General features: G+C 40.4%; 1 protein-coding gene across 1 annotated transcript in view; it reads right to left on the bottom strand.

Moving 5' to 3' along the window:
• SEPT9 (septin 9) overlaps positions 1 to 15,794 on the bottom strand; it is a 342,062-nt gene that overhangs the window by 292,487 nt on the left and 33,781 nt on the right. Inside the window, exon 2 of the mRNA XM_027850047.1 lies at positions 5,706 to 5,759. Coding sequence (XP_027705848.1) covers positions 5,706 to 5,759 — 54 coding nt within the window. The remainder of the gene's footprint in view (positions 1 to 5,705; positions 5,760 to 15,794) is intronic.

Below are 15,794 nucleotides of genomic sequence, written 5' to 3' on the forward strand. Positions count from 1 at the left end.
AGTCCCCATGGTGAAACCCAGATAGCTGGGTTAGAGCTTCATACTTTGGGAAATTATGCCTTAGGCTTCCAAGACAAGCTACGGCCAGTTTGCCACAAAATGCTGACAGTGCAGAACTGGGACCATCGACAGGGCAACATCTGAGGGGGAAGCAGCTAGGACAGAATAGCGATTGTCCTTGCTTTCATTTATACAGCTTTCTGCAGCAATTATCACCTAACAGGAGCAGAAGGAAGGAGTAGTGGGACACAGACTCTTCCCTCTAAGGCAGAATGAACAAGCCACACAAGTCATGAGAGGAGCTGCCTGTCCTATGACCCAGAACCTCAGCCAGTCAAACAAAGATAAGGGAGGGTTAAGCACGAGGCCTATTATTAGTGCCTCACCTCCACCATGAAGGTGCTGTCTAGATATAGTGTCTGCAGGACCCAGACCAGCCCACAGAAAGAAGAATATGTATGCTAAGCTTCTTATATACAGAGGTTCTTAACCCTTTCTATGTGTATAAGGGACCCATCTGGCAGTTTGATGAAGCTTCAGAATAATGTTTTTAAATGAATAAAATAAAATACATAGGATTTACAAAGGAAATCCAATTTTATTGAAATAAAGGTGTACTTTTTTTTCCTTTTCAAGTTCATGGACCCCCAGAAATCTATCCATAGAGTTTGTGGACCCCAGATTAAGAACTTCTACCCTAAGGAAAATTACAGCTTTAAAATCATCAAAAAAAAAATGACACGATGCAAAGCCCTGGAATGGGAAGCAAGGCCACAGTCTTGGTCTTGTTCCTACCCTTGATCTAGAGGATCCTGGATCAAATTAACCTTTCGGTTTTGTTATCTAGAAAATGGACATAAGACTACCTCACAAACTTTCATGTCTTTACAACCACTTGTGACTTTAAGTCAAACAATGCCAATGGAAACATTTGGTGCTCCCTGGATGAAGGTACTAGAGAAGATCTACAGATCTTCATAAAGTGAAAAGATCTAAGATCTTTCATAAAGTGAAGATCAGGCATTCGATATTCTCAGGCAAATGGGAAATAGGCACAGATTTGGTGCTGCTCCTCTGAGGACCAATAAAGCCCATGAGTGCTCCAGGCATCAGAAAATATACCTTATTTAATTCAAAGTGGCAATGAGTCTAGTTTATGAGCAAAAGATATTAAATTGGAACAAGTTTTAGAAGAGACAGGTTATTCATCATTTAGTCTATTAGATATGGATGTTTGGGTTTAATGAATCATTCAGCAAGTACCTACTATGTTTCAGGTACTGAGGATATACACAAATTGAAACAGTCCTTGCCTTCAAAGAGGTTGAATTCTATTGGGAAGACTACATGGACTTATATAGGTACAGACAAAATACCAATCAATCAGATAGTATTTATTAAGCACTAGTTATGTGCTAGGCACTATGCTAGGCCCTGGAGATAGAAGTATAAAAAAATGAAGCAATCCCTATTGGCAAGGAACTTGCTTTCTAATGGGAGAAATAAGTACATACATGAACATATATATGGCGAAAATATAAAGTGAATAAATATAATATATAAAAAATATTTAAATAAAAGGTTATATAAAGTGAATAAATATAATATATAAAAAATATTTAAATAAAAGGTTATTTGGAAAGGATGGCACTATCAGCTAGGGAAATCAGGAAATGCTTCATATGGAATACTCTGTTTGAGCTGTGTCTTAAAAGAAAAGATGGCCTCTATGAGGCAGAGGGAAGAGGAGTGTATTCCAGGTATTTAAAATAGCCAGCACAAAGGGATAAGAGATAGGGTATCATGTGTGAGTTAATTGATAATTAATTTATGAAATTATGAAATGGGAGCAGACATGCCCAGTTCTTTGGGTATTCACCAGGAAAGACCCCAATTGGCAGTGGGGAAATGGAGCTGCAATCACACTTTTAATAAGGCACAGAGACAAGTAGTGAAAAGTGGGGAGGGATACAGGAGCATATAGCACAGCTCAGGGACAGGAGAATAAGATGCTGAAGGGAAGCAGGCAGTGTAGGGAAGAGGACGGGGAGGATGAGAGGCAGAGAATATCACTCACATAACCACGGCTTAAGAGTTGGGAACACTAGGCAACATGGACCCGATGAAGATGGAAGAATGTTTGGGGCAAGAGTTTGAGATCTCATTTTTGTAGGGTCTGGGGAAACAGACCAACTTTTATCAGTGCCACCTGGGGTTAGTTCATTAACATATTCAAATCATCTCAAAGTTAACAGCACTTTTTTGATGTTCTGCTGGTCTGAAACTGTGGAGGTCTGGATTTTCTCTGGCATTTAGGATCAGAACCTTGACAAGCAGTGCTTAGATGATTTCCCCTGATTCAGCACATATTACCAGGGTGTGAATTTTAGTTAATATATTATATAACGTGTAAATTATGCTCCTGTGATCTGTTGGACTTCCAGCTTCCCTATTTGCAATCTTATTTCCCACTATTACCTTTAAACTGGATACTGATAAACTTACTATACTTACTAGAAGAAGAGGAGGACCAGAACAAGACATAATTTTAAAACAATGAGGAACAGAGAAATGTCTAATTTTGGCTGGATGACAGAGTATCGGAAGGGAAGTCATGTACAATGAGGCTGGAAAAATAGGTTGAGGTCAAATAGTATAGGGCTTTAAGAGCTAAATAAAGGAGTTTTGATTTGTCCTAGGTAATAGGAAGCCACTGGAATTAAATATAGTAGTCACATGGTCAAATCTGAAATTAAGGAAAATTCCTTTGGCAGTACTGTTATCTCTTCCATATCACAGGGGTTAGAGGTACTGCACTCCCACAATGTGGAAAATCTGCATAAAATTTTGTTGGTCCTCCCTTCATACCAGAGAAGAAATCTGAGTTGTTACGGTATTAAAAGATAAAATGTGTTGATATTATACAATGCTACACATACATTTTGTGCATTTCTGAGTTTCTAAACTTCTTCTGTGTCATCTGTGACTTCAGCAAAATCCCCCAAAAAACTCCCATTTAATTTCTTATACAGACCCATGATATATCAAAACCATAATGGGGAAAGTCAGGATGTGGAAGGGATAACTGTAGTATGGAGGGATGATTAAGGTCTCAACTAAATTGGGGATTGAGAGAGGGGGTCAGATGTGAGAAATGTAGGGTCACAGAAACTGTAAGACTTGACAAATGATTGGTGACATGGAGTGAAAAAGAGTAAGAAGTGGAGAGAAATGAACCATGGGAGATTGGAAAAATAGTGGTGATCTCTACAGAAATAGTGAAATTTAGGACATGTAATGTTTTGCACATGGTAAGTCAAAAGCATCCACTAGGCAAGTGGTGATACAGGACTGAAGCTTAGGGAAAGACTGGTGCTAGATAGGATAGATAGACCTGAGTCATCTGCTTATTTGCTTAAAGATTATAGTTAATCCCAGAAAGGAGAGAAGAGGACATATGAAAGAACCCTGGTGAACACCCACAGTTAAGGGTATGACATGGATGATAAGCCAAGAAAGGAGCCTGAAAAGAATGGTCAGACAGATAGGAAGCAAACCAGGCAAGAGTAGAGAAAACCTACAGAGGAGAGAATTACCTAGGATGAGAGGGTGGTTAGCAGCATCAAATACAGCAGAGAGGTTGAGAAAGCTGAGGACTAAAAAAAGACCATCATATATGGCACTTAAGAGATCATTAGCAACTTTGGAAAGAATATTTTTAGTTGAGTGATTAGGTCAGAAGCAAGATTGCAAAGGGTCAAGGAATGAATAAGGGGAGAGTGTAGACAGGTTTTTTCAAGGAATTTGGCTGAGAAAAGGAGGAAATATAGGTTTGAAAGCTTACGGGGACAGGAAGGTCTACTGAAAGTTTGGGGTTTTGTTTTGCTTTGTTTTTAAGGATGGGGGAGAGTCAGCTGGTGGAAAAAAAGAAGAAAGGAAGGAACCAGTTGATAGGAAGAGGTTGAAGACAGAAATGGGTGGGGAGGAATAATCCAGGATGCAATCTGGTGAAGATAGAAGAGATGGTATCAAAACAGCAGACTCATACTATGAAGAAAAAAGGAATAAACAGCTGAGAGGATTAGTCTTGAAGGAAAACGGGGATTTTAAGAGGCAGAGGCATTCTGGGCATAAGGGACAAGTAATGCAAAAGTGTGTGGATAGTAGTTGAAGTGTTTGCAGGATGACAAGTAAGTTCACATGGCTAGACTATAAAGTACATGGAAGGGAAAAATGTGTAAGAAGACTGTATTGGTAGGAAGGGATCAGGTTGTGAAGAGGTAATGATAACAAACTTAGGAGTTTATGTATTTTACCCTAGAGATAATAGGGGCCATTAGAGTTTATTAGAGTAGGGAAATGGTATGGTCAGATCAGTGCTTTAAGAAAAGCAGTTGCCAGCTGTGTGGAGGACGGATTGAAGTGGTGAGAGAAGTAAGTCAGGGAGAGCAGCAATACTCTAGATGAAAAGTGATAAGATCCTGAACTAAAGTGGTAACAGTGTGACTAGACAGAAGGGGTTGATTTGAGAGATATTGTGATGGTAGAAATGGCAGCACTTGGCAACCAATTGAGTAAGAATTGAGTTTTTGGGGTGAGGAAGAATGAAGTGTCAGGTATATCAAGGTTATGAACCTTGGGAGTATGGTGGTACCCCTGACAGTAATAGGCAAGTTCCAAAGAAGAGTGGATTTCAAGGAAAAGCTAATAAATTCTATTTTTGGATATGGTGAGTTTGAGGTTTCTACAGGACAGATATCCAGTTCAAAATATCCAGAAAGCAGTTGATGTGGCAAAAAAAACTCTAGAGAAACTGAGGCTACATATATAGATCTGTGAAATATCTGCATAGAGACAAAAAGTAAAGGGGTAGATGATGATCAGCAAAGATCGAGAGACAGAGATCTTAGAAAAGTAAGAAGAAAACCAAAAGTAATTAGTGTCACCAAATCCCAGAATGGGAAGAGGATCCCAGGGTAGAGCATAGTCAAAAGTGTCAAATCTTGCAAAGTCAAAGAAGGAAGAAAATTAAGAAAAGTTTATCAGATTTGGCAAATCGACCATTTGTAACTTTGGAAAGAACAGATTCAGTTGGAAGTTCCTACAAAAGGTTGAGAAGCGAGCAAAAGAAGAGGAAATAGAGGCAATAAGTGTATACATACTCCTTTCTAGGAGTTTGGCTGAGGAAGGGATGATAGCTTCATAGGATGCTAGTTTGTAGTGATGGTTTTTTTATGGATATGGAAGACTTGGGCATGTTTGTAGGCAACAAGGAAGGAACCAGTAAATAGGAAGAGAGTGAAGATTAGAGAGAGAGGTAGGGAGGATCGAGGAGCCAATCTGTTGGACATTATGGGAAGCAATGGGATCAAAGGCACATACAGAGGGGTTGGCTTTGATAAGAAGGGATTAAAAAAAGAAAATGGATGATGTATCTTGAATTGTAAGAAATACAGCAGAACAGGAAGATCCTGTGAAGGGCCTCATTTTTTTTTTTTTAAGTAACAGTAAGAAGGTAGGATGAGAGGTTGATGTAGGAGGCTTGAGAAGAAAAGAGGTTTAGAACAGGCGCTATAGAGAATGGAACAGTAAATAAATTAAAGAGGAATAAAAGGATTGCCTTGCTTTAGTGAAGGTCCCATTGAGATTAAATAACATTAATTTGTACATTAATTGTGATTGAAAGTATTGCAAAGACATCTTACCTGGGCCAGATGTGTCACCAAACCTTCTACGACTGATGGAGGTCCTCATCACTCCTAGAGGCAAAAAAAAAGAAAATGTCAGAGGTTAGGCTACACATTCCCTTCCGTAGACAATGGATAGCCAGAGCATGCCCTTGCCCTAGTAGTGGCCATAAATCCAGACTAGGGTAACCCAAAGGATGTCCACTGAGCATCGAGAGACCAGGTCAACTCTAGTAACCTCAGGGATTCAACTCTAATCAGTGTGGAGTCAGAGCTCTAGGATCTATTGAGCCTGTGATGGAAAGAGAGAAATAAATGAAAGATGAATTAATGAAAAATCATTTATTAAGTTCTTATATGTGAAGCACTGTGCTAAGCACTGGGGATATAAACAATAAAAAGCAACACAGTTCTTCCTCTCAAGGAGTTCATACTCAAGGTGACGACTAAGTTCAGCCAGAAGGTCTAAGGATAGATTGGTGGGACAAATGGCAAGGCCTAGGATTCATTAAGGTGCATTGTCAGGTCAGATGGCAGCATCTGGTGGTCTGGAGGATATAAAGAGAAGGCAAAGGTAAGACCCGGAGTAACTTGAAACACAGAGGCAAGGCAGATGATAAGGTCTGATGATCTTCCATTTCATCAGAAGGGCTGCAGTTAATGATTCCCATGGGGTCTGGAAGGCAGAGTTCAGGGAAGGGTCAAAGGGAAGCCAAGGAGGGAAGCATGCCTCTGCTGAAGGAGCTTCCTGCTGTCCTGATGGGGGTCTGGGTGCTTTGGAGTTTGGGGAAGTGGCAAAGGGAAGCCAAGAGTATCCAAGAGTCTCTAGACTAGGAAGGCCACAGGTGTCTGAATACACATATATTTTTGAAAAGCCTGGACACAAATCAAATTTCTGGAAAAATGGATTATTTTCTTCTACTTAAATCTGTCTTTGATGTCTCCTCATCATGTGGAGGTGGCCCTGGTCTCAAAAGCTTTACCAGTAGAGTGCCATCTGGTGGGTTCTATTAAACTAAAAAGGATTAAAATCCAATCATTGGGCCTGGTGATGGTCTATGCTATGCTACAAAGCAGTATAGCTTTTGGCCACAACAATTTAAGAAGACTGTTTACTAAGGAGATAAAGTGGAGGAAGGGAGTTTGCAATGTGTCAGTGGAGAAAATACCCATATTCCCAAAATAATTAATAATAGCTGACATTTGTATTAGTTTTGTCAACATTATCTCATTAGTCTCATCAAAAAACCATGCAAGGAAGATACAGGCTCTGAGTGTTCAATGACTTGCCTCAGAGCTGCTAAATTAAGTGTATGGGGAAGGATTCAAACACAGGGCTTCCTGATTCCAAGGCCAAAACTATCTGCTATGCCATATTGCCTGTCCCATTTGAGTACTGAGTATATCAGATTTTAGATGTTCTAGGGGTTATTGTTGTAAAGAAACCTAGAGCAACTTAATTTGGTTTTTAAAATACTTTTTGTTACTTGATTCCTTTTGTTTTTCTATAAAGTCATTTCACATTACTCTAGCTCAAATACCACCAATTCTCACTTTATATAAGTGGACGGTTGAGCACTTTGTCTGCAGATCTGCAAAGGAGAGGAAAGGGAAGAGGGAGGCAGGAAAGGGGCTGCCCAGTGGAGGGAATGGGCTGGCACATGGTCCAAAGACATGTGGGGGCCCAGAGAAGAAAAGCAAGAAAAGGAGGAGGAATACCTGTGCAGGGAGCACGGTACTGTAGTAGGAACAGCAAAGTCCCATTTTTTCCCCCAGAGCAGTGAGGCCCCATCCTTTCCCTATATCCTGATTAGACAACCCTTTCCCCTATATTCTTAGCCCCATATGCAGAGCAGACAACTACTTCCCCCATATACTGAATAGGCAACCTCACCACTCCATAGCCCACCCTATCACTAGCGACCTTGTGGTCAAGAGACTTTCCAAGACTGCACAAGCGCAGTAAGGCTCCTCAATGCCCGATAGTAACTTATGTGATGTCAAAGTCCTCATTTAAATCTTATGAATATGATAATGAAGGGACTCTCAAGAGTGAAAGTATAGCTATTTCAAGATAGCTACCTGGAAGGCCCAGAACAGCGCAGGTGCAAGTCTTTTTTTGGCTTGTGTAACACAAAGATTATGCCATAGCAAATTTCCCTAAGTTACTCCCCCTTCAGCTCTGATATAAAGCAAGTCCCCACTCCCCTTCCACCCAACCAACCAGCATCCTGAGTTGCTTGGTTCCGTTTGCTTTTACGACAATAAAGCCCTGCTTGGAAGGACTCTCGCCTTGGTATTCTTACTGACTCAGAACCAGCTCTCCCAGTGCAGCCTGAGGGAAATAGACAGAAGACTGACTGGCCAGACAAGAAGGCAGGTGGGTGGACTGGGGCAAAGGCACAAAGGTCTCCTTTGGGAGGCACCAGTATTGAAGTGGTTGCTGAAGAACTCCATCTGTTCTTCTGCTTTCACTTGAAGGGTTGGGTTTTTTTGTTTTGTTCTGTTTTTGTTTTTGGTGGGGGTGGGTAGATTGGTGGAAGGGTAGGATTGGGCATTGCCTCAGTCAAATAGAGACCTGTTAAAGCCTTAGCTTAGAAAGGCCAAGGTCTCCTGCTACATCCTGAGCTATCTCCAGTCGTCCTGATCCATATCTTGCCACTGGACCCTGGAGGAGAGAGTGAGGCTGGTGACTTTGCCCAGCCCACCCTCACTTAAATCCAATTCACTTGCATGTCATGGCATCACCTCCCTCAGGTCATAGTCCTCTTCAAGAAGGAAGGACAAACAACAACAACAAGGAGGCCAAGTGCTAAACTAGGGGCAGGAACAAAGAAAAAGAGAGCATAGTTCTGAGCAGTAAAGATAATATATGTAGTGTGGGGTTTTTTAGGAAATTGGATTTCTTCTAGAATTCTTTACATATGCAAATTTCCTTAAAAGGAGAACTATCAATACTCTTTGTGACCCGAAAAACCCCAAAACAAAACAAAAAACTTTTAAGCAAAAAACATCCCAAACAGAGACCTTGTCAGACCATGCATACAATATCTTCTGCCCAATACTTCCTCATCTCTCTGCCATGAGTGAGAAGTGATGTATCATCTCTTATCCTGCATCTTCACTGGTTTCTCTGCTACCCAGAATTCCACTGCCTTTGAATGATTTCTTCATTTATGTTATTGAAGTAATTGCATATATTGAGTGACTCGCTCATTTCGTGAGGAAAAGTTTCCTTCTAGAACTTGGAAAATTCATAACTCAGCCATCATACAAACTATAGGCTTTGTATCTTGGTCCTCTACCCACCTGACTATCCTAATCCTGACCCTGAATGCAATGAATAAATGAAATAGCATTTAATAAACATGTGCAGTGTGGCAAAACACAGGGCTGAGCATTAGCAATACAATTAGAAAAGTGAGATAATCCCTTTTCTCAAGGAGCTCATATTACAATAGGGAGGAATAATCAACCCACCTAGGTTTCAGCGGCAAGAATGAATGAATGAAAAAAAAAGACATTTTATTAAGTACTTACTATATACAAATACAAAAAGGGAAACAACCCCAGTCCTCAAAGAACCTCCATTTTAACAGAGGAAGATAACACTTAAAACTACCCTAAGACTTTTGGGACAACCTGTATATGGGCATGGTGGCCAAGGAAGGTAGTTTTGACCTGAAGAATCACAGGATAATGATGCATAAAACAATCAACTGACACATTCTTTCCAGAAGCACTAATTCGATAGATTTGGTGGCTGTGCCCAGAACAAAAGAGGAAGCAAAAGGAAAGGAAAGGGATTTGTGTGAAGCAGCAGGCAGAAGGTAAGATAGTCTAGATACATGCCTGTATGGGATATGAAGGCAAAGCATGTTCTAGAGCTATCCTGTAGTTATGGTGGGCTAAAGTAGCTAGTTTGCACTCACTAGGTATAAAGTGGCCAGTTTAGGCTGATTAACCCAAGAGGGCTGCCTAGGGTAGGGGCTTCAAAGTTGAAGGGATTAACTTCCTCAGTGACTGGGGACATGGCTTGTGGAGGTCTAGACGCTGTGAGGAGAAACCTTACCCCACCAATGATAGGAGCAATATACTAAGCACATATACCCCCTCCCAGGGGTTAGGCTAGTTTTTCCTTAAAAGTCATTGAAACTGTCCTCAAGATTTTACTGGGGGAGCCAGGGAAACGAAGGCTCAGGACAGCGAGGACATGAGGCACTAGACCCCTGACCTCTAGCTCGTGAAAACAGAAAAGAAGCAAGACACAGGGAAGCTAGATGCAATTGAATCAAGGCTTTAATCTGGATGCACATCCTTTCCTTCCTCTGAATGTCTTTCTCCTGCTATGACTAAGTAAACTTTCTTTTGTCAAATGTTAGATGAGTTTCAAGTATCTCATTTCATTCCACTTTCAGACTTAAACTACCAAGGGACCTGCTGGAGTCAAACTCAGTCCATAACACCAATCGACTCCTAGGGGAAACTGACTAATAATAACAACAGTTGGCATTTACATTTTAAGGTTTGCAAAACACTTTACATATATTATCCTGTTTATCAGTTAACCAGTCAGCTAACAAACATTTGTTCGGAGCCAACTCTATGCCAGACACTGTGCTAAGTATGTACTTTGTGTCCACGGGGGCACAAAGAAAGGAAAAAACAAAAAAACAAACAAACCAAAAAACCCAAAACCCTGCCATTAAGGAGCTCACAACCTAATGGGAGATAATATGCAAACAACTATGTGCAAACAAGACGTATACAAGATAAACTGAAACTCAAAAGAGGGAAAGCACTAGCATGAAGGGCAATCCCTATAAAAGGTGGGCTTTAAGCTGGGACTTGAAGGAATCCAGAGAGGGTAGAAATTTGAGATGAGGATGAAGAGAATTCTAGGAACTGAGGACAGTCAGGGAAAATGTTCAGATTCAGGAGAAGCATCTTTCTGTGAGAAACAGAAAGAAAATAGCTTCACTGGATGGCAGAGTATGTCAGGGCGAGCAAGGTGAAAGAAGACTGGAAAGGTAGGAGGAGGTCAGGTTATGAAGGGCTTTGAATACCAAACAGAGGATTTTATATTTGTTTCTGGAAGCAATAAAGAACCACTGGAGTTGATATGAAAGAGGTGTGTGTGACATGGCCAGACTCTCAATTTAAGAAGATGAATTTAACAACAGAGTAGAGGATGTTCCGCAGAGACTAGACTAGAGGCAGGGAGATCAACTAGTAGGCTATTGCAGGAGTATAGGTGTGAGGTGATGAGGGCCTAAACCAGGCACCAAGGTGGCTGCAGTATCGAATGAGAGAAGGATTATGGGAGAGATGTTCAGAAGTTAGAAATGAAAATCTTGGTAACAGATTGGAATAAGAGTGAGAAAGAGTGAGAAGGATGATGCCTAGGTTGACTAGAACAATGGAGGTGTCCTCAAGAGTAATATGAAAATTCTCTAAATCACTAATTAGAGAAATGCAAATCAAAACAACTCTGAGGTACCACATCATACCTATCAGATTGGCCAACATGACAAAACAGGAAAATAATGAATGTTGGAGAAGATGTGGGAAAATTGGAACACTAATGCATTGTTAGTGAAGTTGTGAAATGATCCAACCATTCTGGAGAACAATTTGGAACTATGCCCAAAGGGCTATAAAAATGTGCATACCCTTTGACCCAGCAATAGCACTTTTAGGGCTATATCCCAAAGAGATCATACAAATGGGAAAAGGACCCACATGTACAAAAATATTCATAGCAGCTCTTTTTGTGGTGGCAAAGAATTGGAAATGGAGAGGATGCCCGTCAATTGGGGAATGGCTGAGCAAGTTGTGTTATATGGATGTGATGGAATACTGTTGTGCTATAAGAAATGATGAACAGGTTGACTTCAGAAAACCCTGCAAAGACTTGTATGGACTGATGCTGAGTGAAGTGAGCAGAACCAAGAGAACATTGTACACAACAACAGCCATGTTGTGTGATGACTAATACTGATAAACTTAACCCTTCCTGGCAATACAAGGATCTAAGACATCTCCAGAGGCCTTGTAATGGAAAATGCTATCCACATCCAAAGAAAGAACTATGGAAGTTAAATTGCTATTTTTTTTCTTCTCTTCTGTTGAGTTTTGTTTCCTCTTTCTGATGGTTCCTCCTATTGGTTTTAATTTTTACTTACAACATCACTAATGTGAAAATATGTTTAATAGGAATGTAAATGTATAGCCTATATCAGATTGTGTGCCATCTTGGGGAGGGTGGTGGGGAGGAAGGGGGAGAAAAATTTTAAACTCAAAAGCATATGGAAGTGATTATTGATAAATCAAAATAAATTAATAAAAAAGGAAAAAAATTAAAAAGAGTAATATGAAAATTAAGAAGAAGGGAAGACTTACAGAGAAAGATAATGAATTCAGTTACTCTGTGTCTGAGAGAGGTTAAGTAACTTACCTAGGGTCACACAGCTTATAGGTATGTAAGGCAGGATTTGAAACCAAGTCTTACTGACTCCAGGTCCTGTGCTCTATCCACTATTGTCAAGCTGGTACAGTGCCAAATTGGACTCTAAGGGTACTCTTAGAACAGGAAAGAAAAGTTGACCAGGAAAGATTAAGATTATATGCTCATGGCACTATGCAAACTCATGAACAAGGGCACACACGTACACACGCAGCCCTTGGCTGGGACTTTTGGTTGGCTTATGGCAGGCAAGTCTAAACATGAGGAATGAAAGGAGATTTCCTACACTGCTAAGCTCAACAAGAACAGGATAATTCTGCCTGCCTAAAATAAATACAAGTTTAGGAGAGGTCAACTTAATGCCAAGATATCTGGAGCTAGATCATTTGACTCTGGGTCACAAACTGGAAGTTTCCTTACCTGTGGGAGACATGTTATCCATCCAGTCTACACAGAGAGCAAGAAACACAAAGAACAAAGCAGAGCCAAACCCTTCGGGGTCCTGATTGTAGTGCCAAAGGAGCAAAGTGCCAATGGAAGGAATGGAGTTAGAAGGAAAAATAATATTGTATAAAAAGCACTGGATATGGAATCAGAGAAGCTGAGCTCAAGGTCCTCTGACACTTTATGTTTAATTTTGGACAAGTCCTCTCACCCCTCTGAGACTCTGTTTACTCATCTGTATAATGAAGGGTTTGGATTAGATGTTCTTCTCTAAGATCCCTTTCTGCTCTGTGGGTAAAATATTCCTGTCTTCCATGACTTTTAAATACCAAAACATGATACTGAACAAAGCAGTAAAGACTCAAATTTTGGGGAAATCTACCATAGCAGGGCAGTCCCCTGTCTGTCTTGGATGGGTAAAGTACTGTTGGAAAACACCAAACAATGGAAGTGGGCACAACCAGGGCTGTCTATATGTTACTGAACTCAAGGCAAGTCTAACGTCCTCACTCATTTCTTCTCATATCTAGTCTTTGTTTTAGACCACTTCAGTCAGTAACAGTCCCTGCTCTCTACTAGTCACCTACAGAGAAAAGGAAATAGGTAGCCAACAGTAAACCTTTGACTGATTCAACCAAAATATAGTGAATTCTCTACTATTGAATATATATCCAGCCTAGTCCAATCCAAGTTTTCATAAATGTTGCAGTTTGAGGTGCTGGAAACCTCAAAATGTAAGAGTACAGGGGAGTCTGCCTGGAAAGAATTCAATCACTCAAGCCTTCTTGCAGGCAAAGTAGAAAGGTTTATTGTAACACCAGTATAGCAGGCAGATTCCTAGTAAATCTGCAGATTTGAAGACAATGGAACTGATACTTATATATAAAAAAGGGGGAAAGGGTCAGTGAAAAGATCTTGATGGGATTAAGGAGTGGTAAACAACCTGGGGTGGGCCAGGTACAGACAATGAAAGAAGTTAAGTGGTCAGAGAGCCATAGTGAAAGGGTTTTAGGCAGTGGAAATGCCAGGGACTGGGTTGTATGGAAAAGTTCAGGGACTGGTCTGTTTTCAAAGACATGGTTTTTTCCTTTTAGGGTCCAGGTCCCATCACCCCATCATTGAGATCCTACTGCAGGCAAAGCACTAACTGCTTCTAGAGTTTACATTACATGTGAGTAGATACATTTACAGATGCATGATAATTTGAGGTAGGAGATAGTACCAATCCCTATCAGGTGAGGAAAGGCTTCCCAAAAGAGTAAGATATGACCTGAACCTTGAAAGAAACCAATAGTCTTAGGTGGCAGGTAATGCAGGACTGATGCTCCCAGTACTAATCCCACTCCTATTGTTATTACTATTACTATTATTATTATTATTACGTTCCAGTATTGAGAGTCAGCCTGTGCAAAAACAGAGGAGTTGTATTTGACTCTCCACGACCCCATTTTGGGGAGTTCTTGGCAAAGATACTGCAGTGATTTGCCATTTTCTTCTCCAGCTCATTTCACAGATGAGGAAATGGAGGCAAACAGAGTTAAAAACAGAGTTAACTGACTTGCTCAGGGTCACACAGCTAGTAAGTGTCTGAGGCCAGATTTGAACTCAGGAAGATGAGTCTTCCTGATTACAAGCTCAATGCTCTATCCACTGGACCACCTGGCTACAGGGAGATGCAGTTGGGTGGATGGCAACAAAATAGTAAATAAAGAGTAATGTATCCAGTGCTGGAGAAGGTGGAGAGAAGACCACAATGATATATAATAGATTTCCTAACTACAGAGGGTTTACAGTCTAGTGGAGAGACAAAACTAAGGCATTAAAAAGTTAAGACAACTCAAGAAATATCAAAAGGTGGCATGTGTCAAATTCTGAATAAAGGATATAGACTAGTATAAGTTCACAGAAGGAAGAGATTAGTATGGGCAGAAGTGGGCAGGGAAAGCTTCACAGAGAACATTGGACTTCAGGTGGACCTTGAAGGATAAATAAAATTTGGATAGGCAGAGAAGAGCACAAGCACATTCTGGGCTGCATCATCCCCTCTAGTGAGTAAGGTTGCTTATACCAGTGTAAGAGGGACCTCTGAGAGTCAGTCATATATACATATATATGTATATGTATATGTATGTGTATATGTATATGTGTGTGTATGTGTGTGATATATAGATATAGACATAGATATATAGATATATTCATCCATTAAGAGCCCTCCACAATATAGTCAGTATCATCATCAGTTCCACTAGAAGCTGACCTCAAAGCCAGGAATATGTGATGATATTCTTCAGTTACAAGCCTAATTCCTTTGGTGTTCTTTGTGCCAGAAGACTCTCTTAGAAGGGCTTATTCTTTAACTGAAGTCATCACAGCAAGAGCTGCCATTATTCCAAACCACTCCCAACATGAGAGAAATTGGGCTATGGTAGTCAGAAAGCAGTACCTACCCCCACCTTATGGGTTTTAGGGATAAGGGTCTCACATTCAGCCTAATTGTAGGATGGTCACCCTCCTCTAACTACTACTGACTCATTTTCTTATTAATTGTAATCCTTCACTCTAAGGCAATTAAAGGGTATGTTCTGGTATTTCCTCATAAAATGAGGAATGTACAATCTCTCTAATTAATTAACCAATTTACCCTTCATCCCAGGTTATAAATAGAGTAGAGAAATCTCTTATGATCATTTGCTTATCTGTCAATATGAAATCTAAGTCTGTTTATCACTGTTATTGACTAGAATTTATTAACAGTGAAACAAACAATACAAAGACATATTTATATATTTGAACAATCTTTCCGAATGCTCACAGTCAGTCACCTCTAGTCACCAACTTCAACTTCAGCTTCCTAGTAACAGTCTATTAAGATGGCAAAACAAAGTTTCTCAGGATTTCTCTTCACCATATCTTCTCCCCAGAATCAAGTGTTATGCCCACTTCTCTCAAAATGATCTCTTTAGTCTTACTCAAAGATGGCAAGTAACTCATTCAGTCTCTCAGGAAAGTCCTTTTAGTCTGTTCTCTGTGTGCCTCACAAAGTCTCTCTCACTATGAAAATTAACTCTCTCCAGGTGACAGTTAAATTGTCTCTCCCCCCAGATTCTATTGCTTCTTAAAGCCAGGAAAAACAGTATCTATGGTCTCAGTGGGAAGGTTATTAAAGCTGGTATTACTCATAGTCAGAAGAAGCTCCA

Source organism: Vombatus ursinus, unplaced genomic scaffold, assembly GCF_900497805.2.
Source record: "Vombatus ursinus unplaced genomic scaffold, bare-nosed wombat genome assembly UNPS02008996.1, whole genome shotgun sequence".
Lineage (NCBI taxonomy): Eukaryota > Metazoa > Chordata > Mammalia > Diprotodontia > Vombatidae > Vombatus > Vombatus ursinus.